The sequence below is a fragment of the Podarcis cretensis genome (assembly GCF_951804945.1).
Source record: "Podarcis cretensis genome assembly, chromosome: 10".
NCBI lineage: Eukaryota > Metazoa > Chordata > Lepidosauria > Squamata > Lacertidae > Podarcis > Podarcis cretensis.
The window spans coordinates 53,572,351-53,596,760 of NC_137179.1; the positions used below are offsets into that span (position 1 = coordinate 53,572,351).

Sequence of the window (24,410 nt, forward strand, 5' to 3'; positions counted from 1 at the left end):
TTTCGCAGATGTAACACTTCCTGTTCCCTCTAGGAGGCTTCACCTTGGCTGCTCCTGGTGTGAGGACTCTGGTCGCTGACTGAGCCTTGGCACCACCTATCTCCATCGGCTCCTCTCCCCCTCCCAGTGGAGGCGTGGATTGAGCGCGCGCTGAGTCTCTGGGAAAGAAAGGAGGTGCCCTTGCTGCCGTGCGTCCCCAACGCCCTTCATCTTTGCTCCAGGGACGTTCTTCCAGCCGCACACCAATCGTCAACGCCTTCTGGACCACTTCTTGAGTGCTCCGTGGCCTCTCCCCCCTTGCGATTTCGTCTTTCACAGCCCCGTTCAGCCCCTCCCAGAACAGGTCCCTGACGGACGCTGAGTCTTTTTCCCATCCCAGCGCGTTGACCAATGCAAAAAAGCGGGAATGATATTGCCTTACAGTGGCTCTGCCTTGTTTCAGACCGTGAATCTCTTTTCTAGCGACATCGACATCTATCTCCGATAAAAAACAATCGTCCATCGCCTTAATGAAGGCTTTTGCGTTTTGGAGGGCTGGATCATTATCTCTCCACAGATTGCGCAACCACGCTTTAGCTTCTCCATGGAGATGCGTTAGTATGAAGCCTACTTTCTCCTGCTCATCTCTAAAGTCCTTCTCCAGCAACTTTAGCGCAAAAACTACGTCTGCTCTGAAGTTAGGATATTGCTGCAGACTCCCATCGAAATGCGACACCAGGCTCCCCCCTCTCTTCCCGAGCCCGATCCCTTCTGATTTGGCTGCCGGTGGCCCCTGTTTAGTCAACATTTCCAACCTGTTTTGCAGATCCCTGCAGACAGCATCTGATTCCTCTTCTCTCCTCCTTGCCGCTCGTATTTCTGCGTTAAGTTGTACCACGGCTTCTTGCAAAGCTGCCAGTCGTTCTTCTGTAGTCATCTTGTGCTGCTTTTGTGAGCTCGCGAAGCACCAATCTTCGCCCCTCGCTGCGTCCTCTCACGTTGCGAGGTTCTTTGAAATCTGAGACAGGACTTACTGTCAGAGCTGCCTCCAGGTCCCAGCTCACAGAGGACCAACGCTAGGCTGTAGTTATGTACAAAAGTCTTTATTGAGATTCAGTCTCCATTTCAAAGCCGCAGCGTGCAGCTCTACGTCCCGAGCTTAGACCGGCGAAGTCCTGTCTGAGTCTCCTCCCCCTCCACACCAGTTTAAGACTCTTGCTTTGCTCCACCTCTTCCTAAATTCCTTTCTCCTCTGGGCCCTCCTGCCCGCTAGGGTCTCATCCTTCCTCGACTCCTCTGACGCTGACCCTGACGATTCTTGCCCCTCCTTCCGGCGGGCTTTAGGACCTGGTTCCCTATCCGGGCTACCTTCTGTGCCGCTCGCCTGTACCTTTGAACTTGGCGCGCGCGCCCAGCCTGCAACTTTCCTCTTAACCGTTAACTCGCTCTCCGATGGAGGCGTGGTCCACCCTGACTCATCTTCTCTCGCTGGTGGTGCATATGTGGGCTCTGACACCTGGGACTCCTCCCCCCCACTACGCTCTGGTGGGGAAGCTGGTCCTGATTTGCAACTGGTGCTCTGGGAGTCCCCGCTGGCCCCTTGCTTCTGGGGTGTCCCCCTTGGGTCGCCCCTTGCCCTGCCCATCGGCGCCCCCTTCTGTGAATCTTCCGATTCGCTGGAGAGGCTCATGGAATCAATCGGGCTGCTGTCATATTCTCCTACGCTGCCCTCGGATTGCTCCCCCTCGCTTTCCATCTCCTCTCCTCCCTGCGCTCCCGCTGAGTCCCTGACAGTCATGCTTATGTTAGAAAGGGAAACAGACAAGGGGATGGTTAAGCCATTCCAAAGCAACAACACTGAAGTACCCATATATGTTACTTAGGTCAAAGCACTACAACCAACACCAGAAACTTATGGAAAGGAGAACCAAACATACCTAAGAGCTATTCACACAACCATCTGAGTGCACAGTGGAGGCATCCAGCAGCATATGGAAAGCCAGTTGTACATACCAGGTGTAGAATCTGACTTCCACCACCCGTTGAAAAATGCTAATTCTCTGGCAACGACTGGCTCACCATGGGTTGGCAGCTACCATGGGCAAACTTTTCAAACATGCTCACCACAACTGCCACATACCCAAGGGCTTTTAAATAGCCCTTGGATAACCCAAAGCTATGTTGGGCTACCCGTTGCGCTTAATGACTCTACAATGTCAGCAATTGGCAGTTTGGACCAGTCTAGCATTCCTCAGAAGTCTGGTCCCAAGACCCACAATGAGTAATTATTTCACAGATTTATAAACTGCATAATGGTCTGAGACCATTGAAGTAGTGTACAATATAAAAGCAGGATAAAACACCAAGCCCAATTTCCCCTCAAGGAAAGCCTTCTTGAATAATAATAAAAATAATAATAAATGGCATTATATATGGAAATAATTTGGTCTGGACGTTGATGCCTCTGTGGCTTATTCTTTGTAGCTTCATAACCTTGATTCTCTCTGTTACTCTTATTTTTATTTTGTTTTTACTGCTGTGACTGAATGCTAAAACTAATAAATACATTATTGAAGAGAAATATATACAATAGGCACCTAAATACCATGTTGTTAGGTGCCTGTTTAATTTCAGCTGGGAATTCATTCCAGAGGGCTGGAGCTACAACGCTAAAGGCCCATTTGATAGTGCAAACTAAGCACTCCTCCATTGGAGGAGCAAATATACTGGACAGAAATATACAGGGTAAAGTTCTCCTTTAGGCAGAATTCAGAATAGTATGCTAAGGAGATGTATGAGGTATTTGACTGCTGAGCTGTGAGTTTATCCTTCCACTTCCTGCAGCTAACAGAAAGATAAGCATAGAATTGTATTCCTAGGATGGGAGAAAAAAAGTTTATGTTCCTTCACATTTTGTATGAGACACACACTAGCCAGTTGCCAACAACAACAACAACAACAACTTATTATTTATACCCCTCCCATCTGGCTGGGTTTCGCCAGCCACTCTGGGTGGCTCCCAACAGAATATTAAAAACACGATAAAACATCAAACATTAAAAACTTCCCTAAGCAGGGCTTCCTTCAGATTTCTTCGAAAAGTCAAATAGTTGTTTATTTCCTTGACATCTGATGGGAGGGCATTCCACAGGGTGGGCGCCACTACTAAGAAGGCCCTCTGCCTGGTTCCCTGTAACCTCAGTGAGGGAACCACCAGAAGGCCCATGGAGCTGGACCTCAGTGTCCGTGTCCGGGCTGAACGATGGGGGTGGAGATGCTCCTTCAGGTATACTGGGCCAAGGCCGTTTACGGCTTTAAAGGTCAGCACCAACACTTTGAATTGTGCTCAGAAACATACTGGGAGCCAATGAAGGTCTTTCAGAACCAGTGTTATATGGTCTTGGCAGCCACTCCCAGTCACCAGTCTAGCTGCTGCATTCTGGATTACTTGTCGTTTCTGGGTCAATTTCAAAGGTAGCCCCACGTAGAGCGCATTGCAGTAGTCGAAAACTGTACTTGAACTGTACTTGACCCGGATAGCCCTTCAAATAGAGGACATTCCTCTGGCAGTTTTACAGATAGAGAACTATTCCCTGTAAAGTAGGACATATGGCCAACTTAATTGTCAAACATCCACATCCTATGCAACAGCTCGAACTATACTGCCCCGACATGTCTGCACTGAGGGAAGGAAAACATTGTTCATTTTGTTGCAGTCCAAATTATTTTTAGGTCACACTTCAGCTTGCTTACACATAGCTCTTGATCCCATAATCAAGCATAGCTGTCAACTTTTCCCTTTTCTTGTGAGGAATCCTATTCAGAATAAGGGAATTTCCCTTAAAAAAAAGGGAAACGTTGACAGCTATGTAATCAAGTGATGGCCAGTTCCACTCCCGTATGCCATATAGTCAACTCCATAGCATTTGAGGGAGATGCGCATGTCCTGGAAAGCTGAAGCCAATGCCAGCTTCCTGCCATACGTCCCTGTGGGTTTAGAGGCATATGTTTCCCCTTCAGACAGAACAGGGTTCGCCTGGAGGCTTCCAGGAAACACATCCGCCTGAAATAGCCCTTGAGTCACTGGCGGAGGAAGAGGTGTGTGGGAGGAGCGCACCGCCCCCAGCAGCGCGATCCTGGTGGGGTGCCATCTTGGCTGTTTCCCCACCTGCGCTGGGCGCCACGCCCCTGCAGGCGGTATGCCCCACCCCTAGGGCACACGCCACGCCCCCGGGACGCGCGCCAGCCACGCCCCCATCTGCTCTCCACCCCGCAGTGCCAGAGCATGAAGTTCCGCCACTGCTTTGAGTGACATAAATTAGGGTACTGAAAGATTGGGCTTCATCTATTTTAACGTATTCAGGAAAACGAACTGGATTCCTGCAGAAGTGCTGAGGGGATTAGGAAATTGTGCCGAAGGAAAATATACTCTCGCCTGGAGGTTTCTCCCCTGCCAAATATCAAAGACTTGCTGAAGGTGAGGAAACATCTCAAAATGAGAGCGGCTATAATCCCTCAGAAGTGATATGGATTAGCCAATTTAAATACAGGCTTACTTTCAGTTTATATTTTTTGCATCCAGTATATCATGTGGGTAGGTCCTGCCTCCCTCCCTCCCACCAGGAATTCGTGCAAACCCTTTGCATCGCAGACCTTTCAAAGATAATGCACAAAGCAAACATTCCTGACAAGAGAGCCTCTCAAAAACAAGCCTCCGCTTCCTCCGGCAATATCTCGATAGGAAGTAAGAAGAAGGGTATTCCAGCTAAGCTGGTGTTCTCTCCTGCACACCGCGAAGCAGAAACTCTTCTGCATGCTTTACTGTAATCTTTTATTCCATCTTCCTTTGATCCTTCTCCAGAGGCCCGTTTGCTTTCCAAACACCCAGAATGGTGCTTCTTTAACCTGCAGCTAGATTGCCAGCATTCAGCAACAATCCTTGCTTGACACCGGTATAGAGTTATGTAAAAAAATTAAAAGCAAGAGTGGTTCCTTGTGCCTGTATTGTAGTGGTTGGATGGCCATCTGTCATGGATGCTTTAGCTGAGATTCCTGCATTGAAGGGGGTTGGACTAGATGACCCTTAGGGTCCCTTCCAACTCTAAGATTCTACAATTCTACGATTGAGGCAACAGAAACCGTGTCAGTTGTAGTGGGTGCATAATAATAATAATAATAATAATAGGAAATGTGCTTGCTTATGGGCTGTTTGTGGGGTATCTGTGCTAAATCTGAACAAGCAACAATGGCTGCTGTCGCTGCATGCCAAGTCAGCTGTGAGTAAGACCTCCCTCATCCATGATTTGATTACGAATCACTCTGTAACTCTGAGGCCTGGGTGGTGGAACAGGGTGGAGTTGGTCTCACCCAGCTGTGCCCATGGCACTTGGGTACAGTGGTACCTCGGGTTACAGACGCTTCAGGTTACAGAAACTTCAGGTTACAGACTCCGCTAACCCAGATATAGTACCTCGGGTTAGGAACTTTACCTCAGGATGAGAACAGAAATCGCGCAGCAGTGGCGCGGCAGCAGCGGGAAGCACCATTAGCTAAAGTGGTACCTCAGGTTAAGAACAGTTTCAGGTTAAGAACGGACCTCCAGAACAAATTAAGTTCTTAAACCGAGGTACCACTGTACTAGGTGCAGAATCAGGGCATAATTGAGAGTTGGGGAGGGTAAATTGCTGTGGTCTATGCAGACTCACTCTCTCTCTTTCTCCAAGCTCTGTCCAGGATTTTTTTTTTTAGGGGGGTGGCTTGAGTGTGAGTTCCTGGCACTGGGCAATTGGGACAGATTAGAGACTCTGCTGGTTTACCGCTTGCCTTGCTGACTTTTCAAAGATAATGTACAAAGCAAATGTTCCTGACAAAAGAGCCTCTCAAAAACACTTGCTGAAGGTGAGGAAACATCTCAAAATGAGAGCTGCTATAATCTCTCAGAAGTGATATGGTTTAGCCAACATTTCTCTATAACCAGGTCTTTGGCTGATTAACATTCTATGTGTTCGTGATAGGTGGGTTCATGATAGGTGGGCTAATGGTTGGTTTGTTTGTTAGTTAGTTAGTTAGTTAGTTAGTTAGTTTGTTTGTTTGTTTGATTGATTGACTAATTGATTGATTATGTATTTGGTGTTCTCATTTTGTATTTCTATGATTTGCGTAATCCACCCTGTGATTTGCAGATGAAGGGCAGTATACAAATTTAATTAATAATAAAAACAACAATACCACTTTGTAATTATGCTGTTACTTAGATCTAAAGTTCAATTTTTCTGCAAGACTCTGGGCCACATGGAAAAGCCTCACCTCAAGCAACAACAACGCTGTGTGCAGGATGGAGAGGTGTCACAAAGGTCCTGTGAAACCATTGATAATAGAAAAATTCTCTATGAAATTTGCTATGCTTGAGATTGTCACAAGAGCGCCTGGACTAAAATTGTCTATCAGAAACTTCACTCTTGTGGTTTATCACCACAACAGCTAAGCTTGAGATGTTGCAAGTATAATGAAGTACTTCTTCAACCAGACACAATTTTCATTTAATGTAAATCAGACATTGCACCATAGTGTTGAAGATTGGTATCTATGCATACAAAAAGTGCCGTGTTAAGACTATACCACAGGAATGCCTAATGAAATGTGAGCAACACACATACTGATTTAAAATTAACAAAATTGCAACAAAATTTCAGGAGTGATTCTCTAATTAAAAAAAAAAGTATCACAACATCATCTAATCTCCATTTTGTCAGAATTTATATCTCTGTCTTTTTCTTCATATAAAAAGGAAGTGCACCCAAACACCATTGTAACTGGAATGTATCTAGTCAGCTATTTAGTTCAGGAAGTTTATCCGTAAAGATTCTTTAGGGTGTTCTGTTTAATGCGGGTGGCGCTGTGGTCTAAACCACAGTGCCTAGGGCTTGCCGATCAGAAGGTCAGCAGTTCAAATCCCCACAATGGAGTGAGCTCCTGTTGCTCGGTCCCTGCTCCTGCCAACCTAGCAGTTCGAAAGCACGTCAAAGTGCAAGTAGATAAATAGGTACCACTCCGGTGGGAAGGTAAACGGCATTTCCATGTGCTGCTCTGGTTCGCCAGAAGCGGCTTAGCCATGCTGGCCACGTGACCCAGAAAAACTGTCTGCAGACAAACGTCGGCTCCCTCAGCCAGTAAAGCGAGATGAGCACTGCAACCCCAGAGTCGTCCACAACTGGACCTAACAGTCAGGGGTCCCTTTACCTTACAAACGTTGGAAGCCTCTCTTGAGAGCAGGTACTTTTCTTCTATTTTGCACACCAATTTATCATGACATTTGAACTTGGTGTCATGTGCCACTTGCTTTTCTGCTTTTAATAAGTGAAAAGTTATCTATATGCAATGTCTACATTTTGGTGAGGAAAGAGTTTATATAAATCTTAACCAGTCAGTTTTCAAGGTTGTAGAAATTTCTACAGAGCTTGGCTTTTCACGCTTGATATGTGAAAATAAATGTGCAATACTCAAAAAATAAATGGAAATAAATAACAAATGTTTCAATCATTAAAATGTTTCTGATGGGAATAAGTTAACTGTTAAAGTCTATGCTTCAAAAGAGCCATGTTCTTCTAACTTTTTTTTAAAAAAACAACAACCCCAAAACCTTAGGGTATTATTGCTTTGAAATTTCCATGATTTCATGATAAAGTGAAGCAGGACAGAATAACTGGAGAGTCAGAGCCATAAACCATTCTCTCCTCCATTTTTAGTACCCCTCTTAGTTCCAAGTCAGCCATATCTGTGACTTTTCAGAGCTCCCCAGTTGAAACCAGCTAGAAGACTGATAGCTACAATTTGGCAGGATATTTCATTATAACAGAGTTTTAAGTAGCACTGGTCTCCAAACAATTTTTTTTTTTTTTTAATGAAGGTGACGTGGGTGATTTGTTTCTGAAATCAATAAATACCTGAATGTTTTAAACAGAATTGTCCTAGGGATTTATTTATTTTAATGCTTTATGATTTGTCCCATAATTCAAGAACTGCAGGGCAAGTTCAGTTAAAAATAAAAACGCATTATCATAATAAAGTCTACCTGTGCCCTCTTTACAAGGGGGGTCACTAGAAGCTACTTTTTAAATCTGTTGCTCCAAGCTTTAAAAGTGAAAACCAGTCAAAGATTACCCTAGAACTTTGTGAAGCTTTAACTACAGTGTACATGCTTCTAGTATTACCTCAGCTTACAGCCCAATTCATGTATAATGACTTGCAAGCAAATCCCTAAGGGTGGTGTCTACTCTGAGTAAAACTTAGTTGTATACCACTCACTGCATTCAATAATAATAATAATAATAAATTTTTATTTATGGGACTTTCCCTTTCAAACAAGTGGGACCGAAGCTTTAATTTCAAGCACTGGTTCCCAATGGAACACGATGGAAATATTTTGTTTAAATAATGGGTGAACGAAATGATTTTGAACACAAAGTATAACACAGACTCCTGGACTTTTTTTAAAAAAATTTCCTTTTGTTAATGATATTACAACTTTGGCCTCACTTTCAGATCCTTGCATATGCTTGTATGTTTCCGAGCACAATTCAAAGTGTTGATTTAAAGCCCTAAATTGCCTCGGCCCAGTATACCTGAAGGAGTGTTTCCACCGCCATCGTTCAGCCCAGACACTGAGGTCTGGCTCCAAGGACCTTCTGGTGGTTCCCTCACTGTGAGAAGTGAGGTTGCAGGGAACAAGGCAGAGGGCCTTCTTGGTAGTGGCACCCACCCTCTGGCACCCTCCCATCAGATGTCAAGGAGATAAGCAAGTATCTGACTTTTAGAAGACATCTGAAGGCAGCCCTGTATCGGGAAGTTTAAAAAGTTTGACAGTTTTTTATATTTTTATGTGTTGGAAGATGCCCAGAGTGGCTTGGGCAACCCAGCCAGATGAGTGAGATATAAATATTGTTGTTGTTGTTGTTGTTGTTGTTGTTGTTGTTGTTGTTGTTGTTGCAATTGTCAAGCTCATCAGACAGACATTAACCAATCCTCTCCTATATCAACACTACCAATGGGGTTTGACACACAGTAAGTTCCCATTCCAAAGTACCCTACTGCATATACTACAGAGATGAAATGTGTATGGCTGTTTGACTCTAATATAACATACACTTAAAATACAATTTTCAGCTTATCAGCAATGCTCTTCAGAACTTCAAATAGAACAGGTGAGGGCACACACTGAGCTGAATATTCATTTTGGACACAGGCAGGACGTTGTGCGAGATTGCATATGAACCACGAGTAAACTTTCTATAAGCTAGAATCTAGACCAAGGCAGAGAGCAGCCATAAGTGTTCTCATTGTGCCAATTCACCTTAAAAGGGATGATGTATGTTCCACGAGGTAAGGTGATCCTTCTTTCTTTGTAAGTGGTCTCACAATCAATCAGAAAGGAGAGGGGGAAAAAGATACTTTTATAATAGATATTCAATCTTTGGGGACTTGAAAGCTATCTTGATATTTAAGCATTTCACAGTTTTTGTGCAGAGGCAAAAATTGAGTTGCTGTCCCTCACGCTCAGAGCATGTGAGGTAATAGTTCTGCCTACATTGGAGAAGGGCCCAATTAGCGGAGCTGATTCCTGCCTTGGCAGTCAATAGTCTGTCTATAAAGATATTTGGATGGCAGCTATTACATCCAATTAGCTATATTTCTAACCCTCTCTTGTCTAATTGGCATTTAGAGTCAAAACATCTGTTTGTTCTATCATACTTTCTTGAACTATTGGAAGTCATACCTACTGCATCAAAATGTGCTAATTTTTCCGTTTTACTTCATAAGCTTTCTCAAAGTACTTTATTTTCCCCCTAGTCTAATATTTTGAGGGTAAAAGATGCAAGACATAGCTATCTATAATTCTAAGTGTATCATTGACTTCTTTCAAATGAAAAGATGGGAATTGTGAAACCATTACAGTGGTGCCCCGCAAGACGAATGCCTCGCAAGACAGAAAACTCACTAGACGAAAGAGTTTTCCATTTTGGAGGTGCTTCGCAAAACGAATTTCCTATGGGCTTGCTTCGCAAGACGAAAATGTCTTGCGAGTTCCTGCAGGTTTTTTTCCCTCCCCCCCCCCTTTTTCTAAGCCGCTAAGCCGCTAAGCCGCTAAGCCGCTAAGCTGCTAAAAGCCGCTAAAAGCCGCTAAACCGCTAATAGCGCTAATCCGCTAAGTCGTCAATGGGCTTGCTTCACAAGACGAAAAAACCGCTAGACGAAGAGACTCGCGGAATGGACTCTTTTCGTCTTGCGAGGCACCACTGTATTTTTGAAAATACAAAAAATATGGGAATAATCCATTTAAATTTGTGCCACATTCATGCCAATGATTTCAGTGGCAAATATACAAGTATTCACTTATCACTTCCACTGAAATCAATGTTACTTAAAAATGCCAATCTAATTGGTTTGTACCCCATCTTCTTTAAGTTATACATAGAATTAATAACTATATTAGCTCAATGCATGTTCTCTAGAAAAATAAATTTTTTACTTCACATTTTACACTAAATATTTAAAATTTTAGCACCACGTTGCACATTATAACAGTATAATATTTATTCACTGTGGGAAACTTATTTACTTTTAATATAGGGTTTTTATGTGAGAAAATTTAGCAAAAGAGAGACAGAGATAGAATAGAAACCAATATAGTTTCCAACATATTGTGAAATGTTTAATAAATACCTTCTTAAAAGTCTTGCTTTTCAAAATACTACATATTGTTTGAGCTCTTAGTCAGTATTTCCAGCTCTTCCAGTTTTAACAATTAAATGAATGAGATAAGAATTAGCTCTCAAAACGAACAGGAAAACCCCACAATCTTAGTAATTAGACACAAGGAAAAGACTTGTTCACTCGTTTAGGTAAATTAAAGAGATTTCAATAAGACAAAGCATGGCCCCTTCAGTACTGGAGTTGAGCTCCATCACAAAACAATCCATAAAGTTAGGACATTTATTACTCACATACTATTGAAGAGCTCTCGGTATGTTTCGTCACCTTTGCCTTCTGACATCAAGCTATCCAATTTGTCAATCAGTTTTGCTTCCACCTGTAAGTGACATATGTCTGCATGTAAAATGAGGGCATATACATTGTTGGCTAAAAAGGTTTTTGTTTTCCACAAAGGGCTTTCCTGCACAACTGTCCTCATATGAAGAATTAAACATTTAAGTAAGATTCCTACATTGTTCCCATTCTTTGTAGAAATGATCTCACAGGAGCCTTCTCGTGTATGGCACATATGCAGCAATTTAAGAGCAGCAACATGACTTTAAACTACAGGCGTTTGCTGCTGCTAAGGCAGCTATTTATGGAGCCAAACAAATGTAGCAGACAACTTAACTCCCCATCTCAAAATTCCACCCCAGGCTGCAAATGAAAGACAACTATATGTATATCAGCATAAAAGCCTCTCTCTTTTTTCTTCCCCATTCCCCTTCTCTAAATCCCTAGATTAACATGATCATAACCCGCCTGCCTCTTTCAGCGCTGGGTGAGAAACAGAAATCTACTGCTACGGAAACCTACCCTTCCTCCAATAGTGCTTGGACGAATGAAAGATGCTCTTAATTTTCAACCCAGCAAACAAGAGCAGTTAGGGAAATATGAGTTTGGTAGCTAAGGACCATTGCTTAAATACACACACGGCTGTGTTTGTTATCAAGAAAATGTAGCAAGGTGGCTCTTTGCAGTTAATATTGCATCTGTAAATTGCCTCCTGTACAGTAATAAAGACAATTAGTGAAAGAAAAACCCAGAGAAAAGGCTTGCTGTAGAATTATTAAGGAATGAATGATAGCCGGCATCTTTCGTGATAATGAATAATGCACAGATAAATATGAATGCTTGTACCCTGTTTATATGAAAACTGTTAACCCTGATAGAGTAACTGACAGTTTATCATAGCCTGCTTATATTGCATTCACTGCACTCCACTTTCATTCCTTAATCTCCTCGCCCCGCCCCCCGCAAGATATCTGTGCAAACTCCTCTCCAGTTATTTTGCCACTTCACTTCCCAAATTCAGACGCTGTGGCTTTGCTTCATTTGAAGCAGCAGGAAAGGGAACAGAGAGAAATGGTCTGAAGATGCATCGAGGAGCAGGATACAAACTGCAAGAGCAGATGGCACAGTTAGTACTTCCTTAGTTGGCATCTTTTAGACTGTTTAAGTAGCAAAAAAAGGAATTGGATTGTGACACGGCTTGACAAGTCACGAGGGTCAAGTCTTTGGAAGCGTGAACCAGTGGCGTAGCGTGGGTTGTCAGCACCTGGGGCAAGGCAAGTAATTTGCGCCCCCTAACCCGTGGATTCGCCCCCTAACCGCATGCCTGGCACCCCCCCTCCACAGTGGGTGGCGACCCGGCGGCTCGGATCGGATTCGCACAGCCAGCACTGCAGTGAGAGAGAGTGAGTGAGCCAGGTAGGGGCAGAGAGCTGCGAGTGCGAGCGCATCTCCCCCCCCCCCGATGTTGCGCCCGGTGCGGCCGGCCCCCATGCACCCCCCACGCTATGCCACTGGCGTGAACACTGAGGCACGTTAGTGACAAATCACAGTAGATAGATAGAACCTTGCATTCACTACTATAGTCCCACCCACCCCAGTTCAGTCCATAGCACATATACTGACACAAGCACTTCCTGTAACAGGACCTTTCCGCACAATCATTTTTTCAAGCAATAAAAGTGCAGCCGTTACTTATCTGTTGCATAGGAGGCCAGACACTTTCTTTCCAGTTTTTTCTCCTGCTGCAGTGCCTTAGAATTTCAACCGCTGCCTGGAACATGACTACATGCCACAGGCAACTACTGTTCTTGCCTGCAGTGAGTGGCATCAGCCAGCCATTCCATTCACTAAAGTTCATTTCAAAAGGAACTAGATGGATGAATGGTTTGACTCAAGTTTCTTATGATCAAATCTGAAATCCTACCCACCAAATGCAATGCACTACTCTCATCTGCTTTCTCGCCATTGCTGCTCTCTTTAAACATTCATTTGCTATCTGTCCTGTTTCCTTTTATCACGCCAACCTTGCTCTAGCTACCATTTCCCTCTATGCTTGCAACTTCTCCATTTATGAAGCAAACTTCACCTACAAATTCCTCCTCAAAATGCAGTTATTTCCGCTGCTATTTAATCCTCTGCTACTCGTTTTTAGCAAACCAAATCCCCTTTCTCTTTGCCCTGTCCATCATATCTTGGCACCAAGGCATTTCGGTTTTCCGGCCATATTCCCTTCAACACTCATGTGCACCTGTAATAGCAGCACTTGCCAACTGCTTTTGGGTACAGCAGCACCTCGCACACCTGCAATCACCCAATGTTCCCACAAGAAAGTTTCCTATCCATTTACCGAGCCATGTCCAAGGTTGTCATATTAACTTACAAAGCCCTGAACACCTTAGGCCCAGGGTCAGCCTTGGGGATCACCTGAACCCTTATATCCCAGCTCGATCACCAAGATCATCTGCAGGAGCATCGCTGGTCATTCCTCGAGTTGGCAAGGCTCATTGGACAACAATAAGAAACCAAGGACTCAGCTACACAGCTGCAAATAAAACACTTTAAATCTGTTGTAAAGCGCAATATACAAATGTGACACTAGATGGCTACAGTGAGCTATGCAAAATTCAATTTATTTTTCAAAATGTAAGAAAAAAGCATTTTCACAACTTTTTCTTATATGTGTGTAGATTCTACCCAAGTCTTTAGTGTCCTCAGCCTTGTCCTGTGGAATATTCTGCCAATAGAGTTTTATCAGGTGCATTCTGTGCCAAATTTTAAATGCCTGCTGGAAACATTTCTGTTCCACCAGGGCTATGCAGGTAATTAAGAACAACACATCTTCCCAGAATAGTTGATGTCTGCGTTTAACTTTCAATAAGTTAATTTTTTATCGTATGGTTTTTATTGTTGGTTTTATGTACTTTTGCTGTAAACAGCTCTGATTTTTTTCTGAAGTAGTAGTACATAAATTGTTAAACAAACAAGCAATAGGAATAGACATATTAGCACCTCTTGAAAGTATCTCCCCTTAGGTTGGCCACTCATTGCCAATTGTCTCTGAGTCCTTTGTTCCTGCACTCTTAATGAATGCAGAGTTCTGGGAGAAGGGGGGTCAGAAATACTTTCCAGTGATAATTTGATGGCCTGGGATTCGGACCCAGATGCTGAACCTGAGGAATCCCAGCCTGCACAGGATTTCCTGCCTCCAGAACCAGCAGAGCCGGAGCTGTGGCTTGAGCCTGAAGGGTCCTCACCTGTGCTGGATCCTCAGGTACAGGCACCAGCTGAGTCTATTCTGGCTCCTGAGATGATGGGGGACCCATTGCCTGCAGGTGCTCCACTCTCAGCCCCGTCAGAGGAAGCTGAGGTTGCATCTGGGTCCGGTAACCCTCCAGCCTCTCCTGAGCTGCAGAGGCTGAGGGCAGAGAGATGGAGGGAACTAAGTTCCCGCAGGAGGAATGCTCGCCTCCAGGCCAGGAGAGGTGAATCACCTGTGGACCGGGGCCGCCCTATGCCTCGGAGTAGATAAAAGCCAGCCAGCCCCAGTCCCAAGTTGCGGGAGCAACAGTTCCTGCCTGCACCGTGTCCTGCTTTCCTGCCGGAGCTCCTGACCTCACCCGACTCCCTGCCCTGCACCCAGCTTCAACTCTGATGGACTGCCTCCATACTGCACCTTCGACCTCGGACTGGACTCGGACCTCGCCTCACAGTTAACCCACGGGACCAGCACAGATAACATGTCAGCTGGCTGCTCTGCCTCTGTCTCCCCCGCCCTTCTTCTAACACTTCCCAACTCTTCTGTTTGTCTGTCTCTGAGTCATGACCTTCCTCAAACCCCTCAAGTAATCAATGCTGCATTCCTCTTCTCCTGCAGGGTCAGGAGAATGGGGTGGGTGATCTCCACCATCCCTCTTCCATCTTATCCCCTTGAGTCCAGTCTTTGACAACATCCCTTCTTCACACATGAAAAGAGAGAGAGGATGATGTCTGTTTTCACTTTGGAATAAACCCCCTTATATATGAACTCAGGAAACTGGTTTGTTCCAACTGGAGTTAAAGAAGAAAAAGAGTTTGGATTTGATATCCCGCTTTATCACTACCCAAAGGAGTCTCAAAGCGGCTAGCATTCTCCTTTCCCTTCCTCCCCCACAACAAACACTCTGTGAGGTGAATGAGGCTGAGAGACTTCAAAGAAGTGTGACTGGCCCAAGGTCACCCAGCAGCTGCATGTGGAGGAGCGGAGACGTGAACCCGGTTCCCCAGATTACGAGACTACCGCTCTTAACCACTACACCACACTGGCTCTTAAAGCAAACCAGGATCAAAATATAGCATAGCATGAGGGCTACCCATTGGGGTCAGGGAATTATTTCTCTTCTCTTAACCAGTTGACCAAAATAAAAAATAAAAATACCTGTTTAAAGTTGCCACTGCGCCTTTGCTCCCAGTCCATCATGTCATGGAAAATAGGAATCATTACATTTCGAAGATCTGGTTGAGGTATCAGTGTCACTTCTAAGAACGGGCCAATCAGTGCTGGGATGAAGTGGACTTTGTGTTCCCCTAAAACAAAAACAAAGCCAGATTGACTTGAACTACATTCAGGGATAAAGTACTGCAAAACAGAAATGATATAACTGTAAGATGGATTGAGTTATGTGACGTCATAAAGATCTACAGTACGTTTTGTCCAATAACGTTTTCAGCGTGGATCATTTTATGAATAGATATAAGAGAAAGAAACCAAGGACAAGATAAAGATAGGCCTAATCTTACACATGGATGAGACTGCTCATGTCTCACAGAGATTTTGAGACTGGGATGTGGAGAAAAAATAGCTCAGCCTTCTGTGTTTTCCTAAGAAATGGGTCTCTCCACCAAACCAATTCGCACTGACTAACTTGTTAACTGGAATGCAACATGAATCAAACGGGACTATGAAATAAATAAAATCCTCAAGAAACAATGATCAAACAGGACTAGAAGCAAAGATTGCATAGTACATGTTTTCTAAAAGGCCAGTTTTGTGTTACAGGTACAAGCTGTTCTGGCATTCTTGTATCTGAATCTTCAGAGACTGGAGCAAGTGTGAGTACCCACCTGAATGCACATCAGGTAGAAGCAAAAAAGTGCACCCACCCTCCATTTTGTAGTCACAACAATGGAAGTGCAAATTTCACCTGTAGAAAAGGAAGCTGGCACTTAGCTTTTTTTTGGGGGGGGGGGACGAATCCCTTTACAAACAAAAACAAAACAACTTAAGGGTGAAAGTTGCCCACTAAGAGTGTTTCTTTAATTGCAATTAAAGAAGTTTTATTAATTTGAGAACCGCCCAATGGTCCATGAAGAAGTTACTGAAATACGTTGGCTGAAGTAACATAATGTTCTCTCTGGCAACAAACTAGTATTACCCATCAGATTAGCAATGTTTTCTAATCTGCATGGATATGGCAGCAAACAGATGAAGTAATCCCTGCTAATAGCACCAACAGATAGAGAGACCCAGGCATGGGTTGTGGTGCACAACATGCATTGTGTTGCTTCAATATAACCCTTCACATTATATTCACATATAATTGGTTTGGCACCCTTCAGAGTCTTGTTATTTTCCATTACGAAACTTGACAGCAAATTCGCTCGTGGGAGTATTTTCAAGTTCTCTATAATGTATGTGTTTTCAAAATACAGAAGATCAATACATTACTCTTATCTGCATTCCAAACAACACTGGCAGTTCCAGTAGAATATAATATAATACTGTATGCCACTACAAACAATGTATAATGAACACGCAAATAAAAATGATGATATTCCTAAGGATCCTGTGATAAGAGCTAGGCCTGGACCTTGGAGCTGAACGACAGTAACTCACAAATCCAAAGCATATCCCCCACCCAGATTATGGGGGGGGGCAGCAACCACAGCCCCCCAAGCCAGCAAGGGCCAGCACAGGTGACACAGCCTCCTTTTGAAAATAATAATAATGAACAAATTCCTATGACCCACAAATAACCTAGAGATGCATTTAAAATAAATGCACTCATTCAACTCATGTAAAAACACGCTGATTCCCGGACCGTCCGTGGACTGGATTTAGAAAGCAATGGGGCCGCATCCAGCCCACGGGCCTTAGGTTGCCTACCCCTGGTCTAAACCACTGAGCCTCTTGGGCTTGCCGATCAGAAGGTTGGCAGTTTGAATCCCCGCGACGGGGTGAGCTCCCATTGCTCGGTCCCTGCTCCTGTCAACCTAGCAGTTCGAAAGCCCATCAAAGTGCAAGTAGATAAATAGGTACAGCTCCAGCGGGAAGGTAAATGGCATTCCGTGCGCTGCTCTGGTTTTGCCATGCTGGCCACATGACCCGGAAAAACTGTCTGCAGACAAACGTTGGCTCCCTTGGCCAGCAAAGCGAGATGAGCGCCACAACCCCAGAGTCGTCTACGACTGGACCTAACTGTCAGGGGTCCTTTAACTTTTTATCTTTCAGTATAATGTGCCCTTTTATTTCATTGGACTATTTTTGGCGAAGTACAATTATTTTCCCTCTGGATTTAACATACCATTTGTGTCTACTACAATAATAATTCAGTAAATTCTATTAACAGTTTTTTTAAAAAACAAAAACTAAACTAAACCCACCATACACACATTTTATAGAACATTGCCTGCCCATCATTTGGGGCATATATATCATCATCATCATCATTATTTTCCAGCATCTGTCAAGGAAGAAGCAAAACAATATTTCCACGTGGATCTGCATTCCATCCCACCCCCTGTGATTCATAAAGCATATGAGTACTGCATTTTATTAAGCTAATATTTCATTATAGACCATATAAACCTTGTTTGTCAATAGTCTGATCAGCAAACAAGCATTCAAAATTACTTATTGACTCAAGTTGTAGAACTGAGTCTACGCCTCTAGGAGGTGTATCTGGCACCTTCATTATACAGTTTCTGGAGAATCCTGAAGACTCTCCTTTTTGCCCTGGCTTTTCACACTTCAGGTGTACTTATTTCTGTAATTGTAAGTTGCTGTAAACTGTTTTTAATATTGTGTTGTAATGCTGCGTTTTAATGTTGTCACTCACTCTGGGATCTTAGGGTGCGGGGCGGGTAATAAATTTAATAATAATAATAATAATCCTAAAAAGTAAACTGAGGTGAAGTATCCAATACTCAATTTTCTCCTTTTGCCACTTAATCATAAGTTGCTTACCAAAATTTCTTAGCAAATTCATAAACCTTAATCAAAGACTATTTATACTATTTACAAGCAATCATAAACAAATTCAAGTGAATAAAATCATTTCGTGGTGACATGGAATAAGCTAATAATTAACCCCTTTCATAAGCTTCAGTAAAATGTGTATCTTAACCCAAAATTAAAATAGTAAAAGACAACTAGCTAGAACCATCATTAATTCATTGATATTGTAATTCATTCAACAATAAGTTGTAATTCATTCAGCGCAGCGTTAGGGTAAAATAACCTTATCCAAAATGAAGCCATTCATTAATGAGTTAAATAAGGCGGTCCTTCATTAATGACCCTGCTAAATATAGTCATTAAAGGTTAGCTTCTTTAGCATGTAACCAAAGTGCATTAACCAAATATCCAAAGAACTGAGATGAATCATTTAGATGTGACAACAGAATATCCTCAAAAAAGGTGTCCTTGTTGCTATTAAAGAACAGTGAATAGATAATTGTGTAGGGAGCAATCCTATGCCTGAGAAGCTGGTGTGAAGCAAGCCAGTGTAAATTAAGCTGGCATAGCGTTATGCCAGATCCAAACCTGTTCAGCAGAGAAATTGCTGCTGCTCTATTTAAGCCTGGCAGAAAGAAAGCAAGCCTTTAAAACAGTGCTCTGTGCTGGGTTCCCAGGTCACGTGACTGAGCTGAACAAGCTTGGGATTGAGCCTAAGTCTCTGCTCTCTGGGTCCAGCACACCACACCCCCTTGCACACCACTTTTTGGGGGAATTCCAGCAGCCTTGACTCAGCCAGCTTTGGTCCTGGCTGAGCCAGGATAGGAAAGTTATGCCAGCGTATATTTGGCTGAGCCAGAGTTGGCAACTTAATGCCAGCTGAGCCAGGTATATGAGATGGAGATGTGCCCTCATCCCAGCACATCTTGCCATAGGATTGCCCTCTGAATCAGTTAATCAATTTGATGGTTAATCAGTGGGGTAATTAGTTAAGAGATTAGCAGCCTTTTATTGACTCCAATTAGTCATCTAGGTAACTGGCTTGTTGTTAAGTGGTAAGCAGTCTTTTATACTTAGGGGAGGGAGAAATTACTCTGCAATAAATCATTTAGTCTAGAGATACTTATCCAATGCTACAGCATATTAGTCTCTTAAACTGTTAGCTGCACCACCAAGTCAATTAGCTTTGTAACAAACAGGATTTTATTGGCTCATTATTACCATTTGCATCTTTAGACTTCAGCATCTTGCAAGCAAGGTTTCTGAACCAAACATCTTCCACATCTTTTGGCAAAGCTGGAGATGCTTAAATGCCTTGGCAGTGTTAGAAGGGGTGGTCTAATCACACTGTTGCCATCTGTCCTCTTTAGAGTATTACAGAATCATAGAATTGTAGAGTTGAAAAGCATCACAAGGGTCATCTAACTCAACATCCTGCACCCAATGTGGGGTTCAAACCCTGAGATAGTCTCAACCTCTATGGTCTGAGCTATTTCTGAAAGCAGGGGTGGGGTACTGTAGTTCCCCAGATCCTGTTGGACTACAACTCCCAGCACCCTCAGCCAACATGGCCAGTGGGCAGGGACCATGGCAGTTGTAGTCCAGCATCTGCAGGACCACCCAGCCTTCAAGAAACTGGGACCATCTAGCCCTAGTAAAGCAGAAACTGACATAAGACCCTTGCCAAAATTCTCAGCTCCACACTGTTATTTGCAATGGCTAAGAAAGATACAGGGAAAAGGAATCTGCATTCCTCCTCCTTCTCCAGCCTCGATTTCCACCCATGTGTTTCTTAGAAGAGCAGGGATTGTACAATCCTGCAGGAAGTGAGAGTGGCAACTGACAGAAGAAGGCTCTCACTGCAGTTCCTGACTCCATCCGGCTATTTGGGTGTTTGGAATTAACATTGCTTGTGACTTTGTAGTCTAGAGTGGAGGAGGAGGAGGAGTGATGGTTGATAACAAGCAATATATTGATTAGAATGATCAACTTCAAGGTCTGAAGCACCTTCTGCAGATGTGCCATGAAACTGCATTCACCAGATGTTAGTGGTCAATGGTTTACCACAATCCTTCAAAACAGTGTATTAATAAGTATTGCCTCCAAATTTAAGGATATGGAAGCAAGTGCAAGCTTTCAGGATCCACACATAAGATCTGTTTCACTTCTGAATCTTCATTTGTTAAGGCTTACATATTGTAGGTCACGCTTTTGCACAATTTTCTAAGTAAAGCAACTCCAGTTTTTATATATATATATGGATCGGGATCTTAAGAAAAACCAAAAAGCTTACCTAAATTTTGCCACATGCTGAAGATTTCACATCCCATTGTCACCCGCATATCGCCGTATCTGTGATATATTTTTAAAAACCAAAGATTATTTGGCAGATCATTTCACTGTATCATAAACCACTATATCATTTCACTGTATCATAACCAAAGAGGGGCAACTTCTGTGCATTTTGCTCCTGGAATTTGAGTACTTGTAGAATATGTGGCTGAACAATCCTGCTCCTGTCAACCTCCTGATCATAGGACAGAATAATATTTTTAACTGTAATTGCTTTGGGGATGTTTTTAACCGAAACTGCTTCTAGATGTGTTTTTTAATTGGAATTATTTTCAGAGTGTGGCCCAGCTATCAGGTTGCAATGTAACATAGAGTTCTCACAAGATTACACAGACACAATAGCTGGAATTCCAAGGGGTGTGCTTGCATGGAAGAAAACTGCAGTCATAACTGATGTCTTCCTTCTCCCTCCCTGCCATAACAGTTCCTACTGCTAAAGAGGTAATGAGGCCTTCAGTTTAAAAAGCAGCATGTGTCTTCAGCAGTGGGGATCGCTGCAACAAAACAGTGAGGAAAAATTCGAGCTATACATATAGTTATTCTCACAGGCACACCTTCTTTCTTTGATTCCTGACGTGTACTTCTTCTGCACATCGACCCCATTCCTTGCATTAAACAGGAACTACATAACTTAGAATTAAGATGGACCAGGCAGATTTCATCCAAGAGCTTGGATGGTTCGTACAGAATACCCAAAGTATTCCTTTTCTTTTCCTGGCAAGGGTCATTCAAGTTATGTCAGCAATAAATTCAGCTGTTAAGAATTGCCCATCGTGACGATTGCTCTGTCTGTTGTTGTTTTTAAAAAAAGCATCTTAAATCCAGCAATATGGGTTTTTCTTTTCTTTTTTAAAAAAAAGTTACATCACAGGATAGTTTCCCCCAAAGACCGCTACCTTACTTTGCATAATAAAGAGTAACAGAAATATTGGGTGCTCTCTAGTTCAATAGTGATAGTGATACTTACTTTTCTAACACTTTTTTCTTCTTAGATGGGGTAAACATCTCTAACTGCAGGCATAACTGGTTTATAAAAATGACAGCCAGGTAAAAGTAGGAATCCCATATCTGAAAGTAAAGAAGAAGAAGAAGAAGAAGAAGAAGAAGAAGAAGAAGAAGAAGTTTGTTATTCATATCCTGCCCATCTGGCTGGGTTTCCCCAGCCACTCTGGGCAGCTCCCAACAGAATATTAAAAACACAATAAAACATCAAACATTAAAAACTTCCCTAAACAGGGCTGCCTTTAGATGTCTTCTAAAAGTCAGATAGTTGTTTATTTCCTTGACATCTGATGGGAGGGTGTTCCACAAGGAGGGCACCACTACCGAGAAGACCCTCTGCCTGGTTCCCTGCAACTTCACTTCTTGCAGTGAGGGAATCGACAGAAGGCCCTTGGAGCTGGACCTCAGTGTCCAGGTTCGACAATGGAGGTAGAGATGCTCCTTCAGGTATACTGGGCTGAGGCTGTTTAGGGCTTTAAAGGTCATCACCAACACTTTGAATTATGCTCAGAAATGTATTGGGAGCCAATGTAGGTCTTTCAGAACCGGTGTTATATGGTCTCGGTGGCCGCAAACACAAAGTGTGGTTGTTTCCCTCCTATTAAGAGATACTACAGCTAGGGTTGCTATATTTTGAGGAGCAAAAAATAGGACACATTTGCCAACTTCCACTTATAACTATAGATTGCTTTGACAACTCTACCCATGAAAAGAAGGGTGTGTCCTGGAAAAAGAGGACATATGGCAACCCAAGCTGAGCAACACTATGGTGACCATGATTTAGATGTATGCTGCCATGAGTGCTTTTTTTAAAAAAAAAAGTAAGTGGGACATGTTTATAAATGAATGAATGAATGAATAAATAAATAAATAAATAAATAAGTGCAGGGGAATGCTGGGAAGGAAAATGTTTGTTAAGATCAAAAGTTCCAATGAAACACATTTTAACACCACGAGCAGGTCAGTAAATACAACACATATGTCCACGAACAAAACTAAAAAACTCTTTAAAAATTAGAATAACTAAAAAAAGGTACAGGCAGCTGGATAACCTAAAATGCAGATCATTCTAAAACTTCCAAATGAACTAAAATAGAAGTCCTACAAAGTCATATTCTGAAAGACTTTCAGCACAGGATTGCGATCCTCTAATCATTGATCAGCCTAAATCTGTGGCAGTACTATTGCTTACCCAGAGACTACAGGAAGGGAATGAAATTTAGGAGAGCTCATTGCACTGGAAGCCCAGCGTAGCAACAGAGTGGAATGGAAGATACCAACAGACATTTAGGAGGAAAAGATCGTTATTACGGAAGCCAATCGCTAGCTTACCTTGTAATCAAAGCTTTCGTTTAAGAAGTTTTTACGAAGGGCATCCGAAAGATATAATACTGTTGTAATAATAACACTAGAAATAGAAGAAAATATTACATATTTTAGTAATGATACTGGCTAAATTATATATATGATCTATTTTCTTTTATTAAGGCAACAAAACCAACTGCAGACTACAAGATAAATGATGCATAATAAAATCTTAATAACTTGTGAAATAGGAGTCTATAAGCTACTGGAATATGTATTTCGCATCTAGTTATGTTGATGTGAGATATGAAATATTCTGATTAATACATCTCTTCAACTCACAGAATTTATGAAGGAAAGCAATGGGGGAAAGCTATTAATATACTTTTGTGTATTACTAGCTTTGTTTATTTGTTCTGGCACAACCAATTTCTTTTCCTAAAAGTTAATATGTCCATTTCTAAAATTTATGTATCTAGGACTAATTACGTGTAGGCTTTAATATAGAACCATCAGCCTTAGCTCAGATTTGCCAAGTACAATCAATGTCATCAGGGCTGAAGTATAGCTGGCAAAGCTGAAAGCTTTGTATGTATGTATGAAAAGACACCAATCTCCTCTCAAATATATTCCAACACTGATACACTATTTTAAATCTATTTCTGATGGACCCTTTCCCCCACCAATCAATTCCTGACTTATTGCCTCTTCCCTCAGCCTTAGGCAAGACTGCTAACATTCTGTGGGATATTCGTGTTTTGAAGACACAATACAAACAAAAGCCCCATTGGTTTATTCCAGAGATTTAAAGATCCAGAAACTACTAAAAAAAAGAAAAACCAACCCCCCAACCAAAAAACCCCAAACACTTTCCCTAAGACCATACATTTTGTTTGCTCATAGGACATCAGAAGGATTAATAAAGTTTCCATAAACTATGCAGACTACATTCTTGCATCCTTCAAAAGACCAGTGAAAACCACCATTGGCCACAATTTTGTTCAACTAATCATCGAGAGCCAATGTAGTGAAGTGGTCATTGTATTGGGCTGAGGACCAGGGGAACCCAGGTTCAAATCTCCACAGAAACATGAAGCTCACTGGGAGATATTCAAATAAGTTTTGTTCAGAGCAGACCCAGTGAAATGAATGAATGTTACTAAGATAGGTTAATTGATTTAAAAGGCTCCAATCTGAGTAAAGTGTAGTTGCATACCTATTCCTAATGAGTCTTACAGAGTTGTTGTGAGTATAAAATAACTGATCTTTTGAAATCCTAGATTCTGTTAGGCAACTAAAGTTGTATTACTTATTTGGATGTTTTCTCATCCCCAGTGCTATTTTTTCCGGGGGTACACATACCCCTAAACATTTTGTGAATCTAAGTTTAGCCTTATTGAGGGACAGTATTTCAATGAGTAGGAAAATGAGAGCACCCCTAAACATTTTTTTAAGAAAAAAGAAGCACTGCTCATCCCTATTTAAAGGAATGCATAACATCCAAGTTTGTAATGTA

The 24,410-nt window shown here is 42.5% G+C and overlaps 1 protein-coding gene across 5 annotated transcripts in view; it reads right to left on the bottom strand.

The window, feature by feature from the left end:
- DOCK4 (dedicator of cytokinesis 4) overlaps positions 1-24,410 on the bottom strand; it is a 265,492-nt gene that overhangs the window by 51,302 nt on the left and 189,780 nt on the right. For all 5 annotated transcript variants that reach the window (XM_079994015.1, XM_079994018.1, XM_079994016.1 and 2 more), the window contains exons 28-32: positions 22,922-22,997; positions 21,555-21,655; positions 20,529-20,587; positions 15,437-15,585; positions 10,980-11,065 (exon numbers count right to left, since the gene is read on the bottom strand). In XM_079994015.1, coding sequence (XP_079850141.1) covers positions 10,980-11,065; positions 15,437-15,585; positions 20,529-20,587; positions 21,555-21,655; positions 22,922-22,997 — 471 coding nt within the window. The remainder of the gene's footprint in view (positions 1-10,979; positions 11,066-15,436; positions 15,586-20,528; positions 20,588-21,554; positions 21,656-22,921; positions 22,998-24,410) is intronic.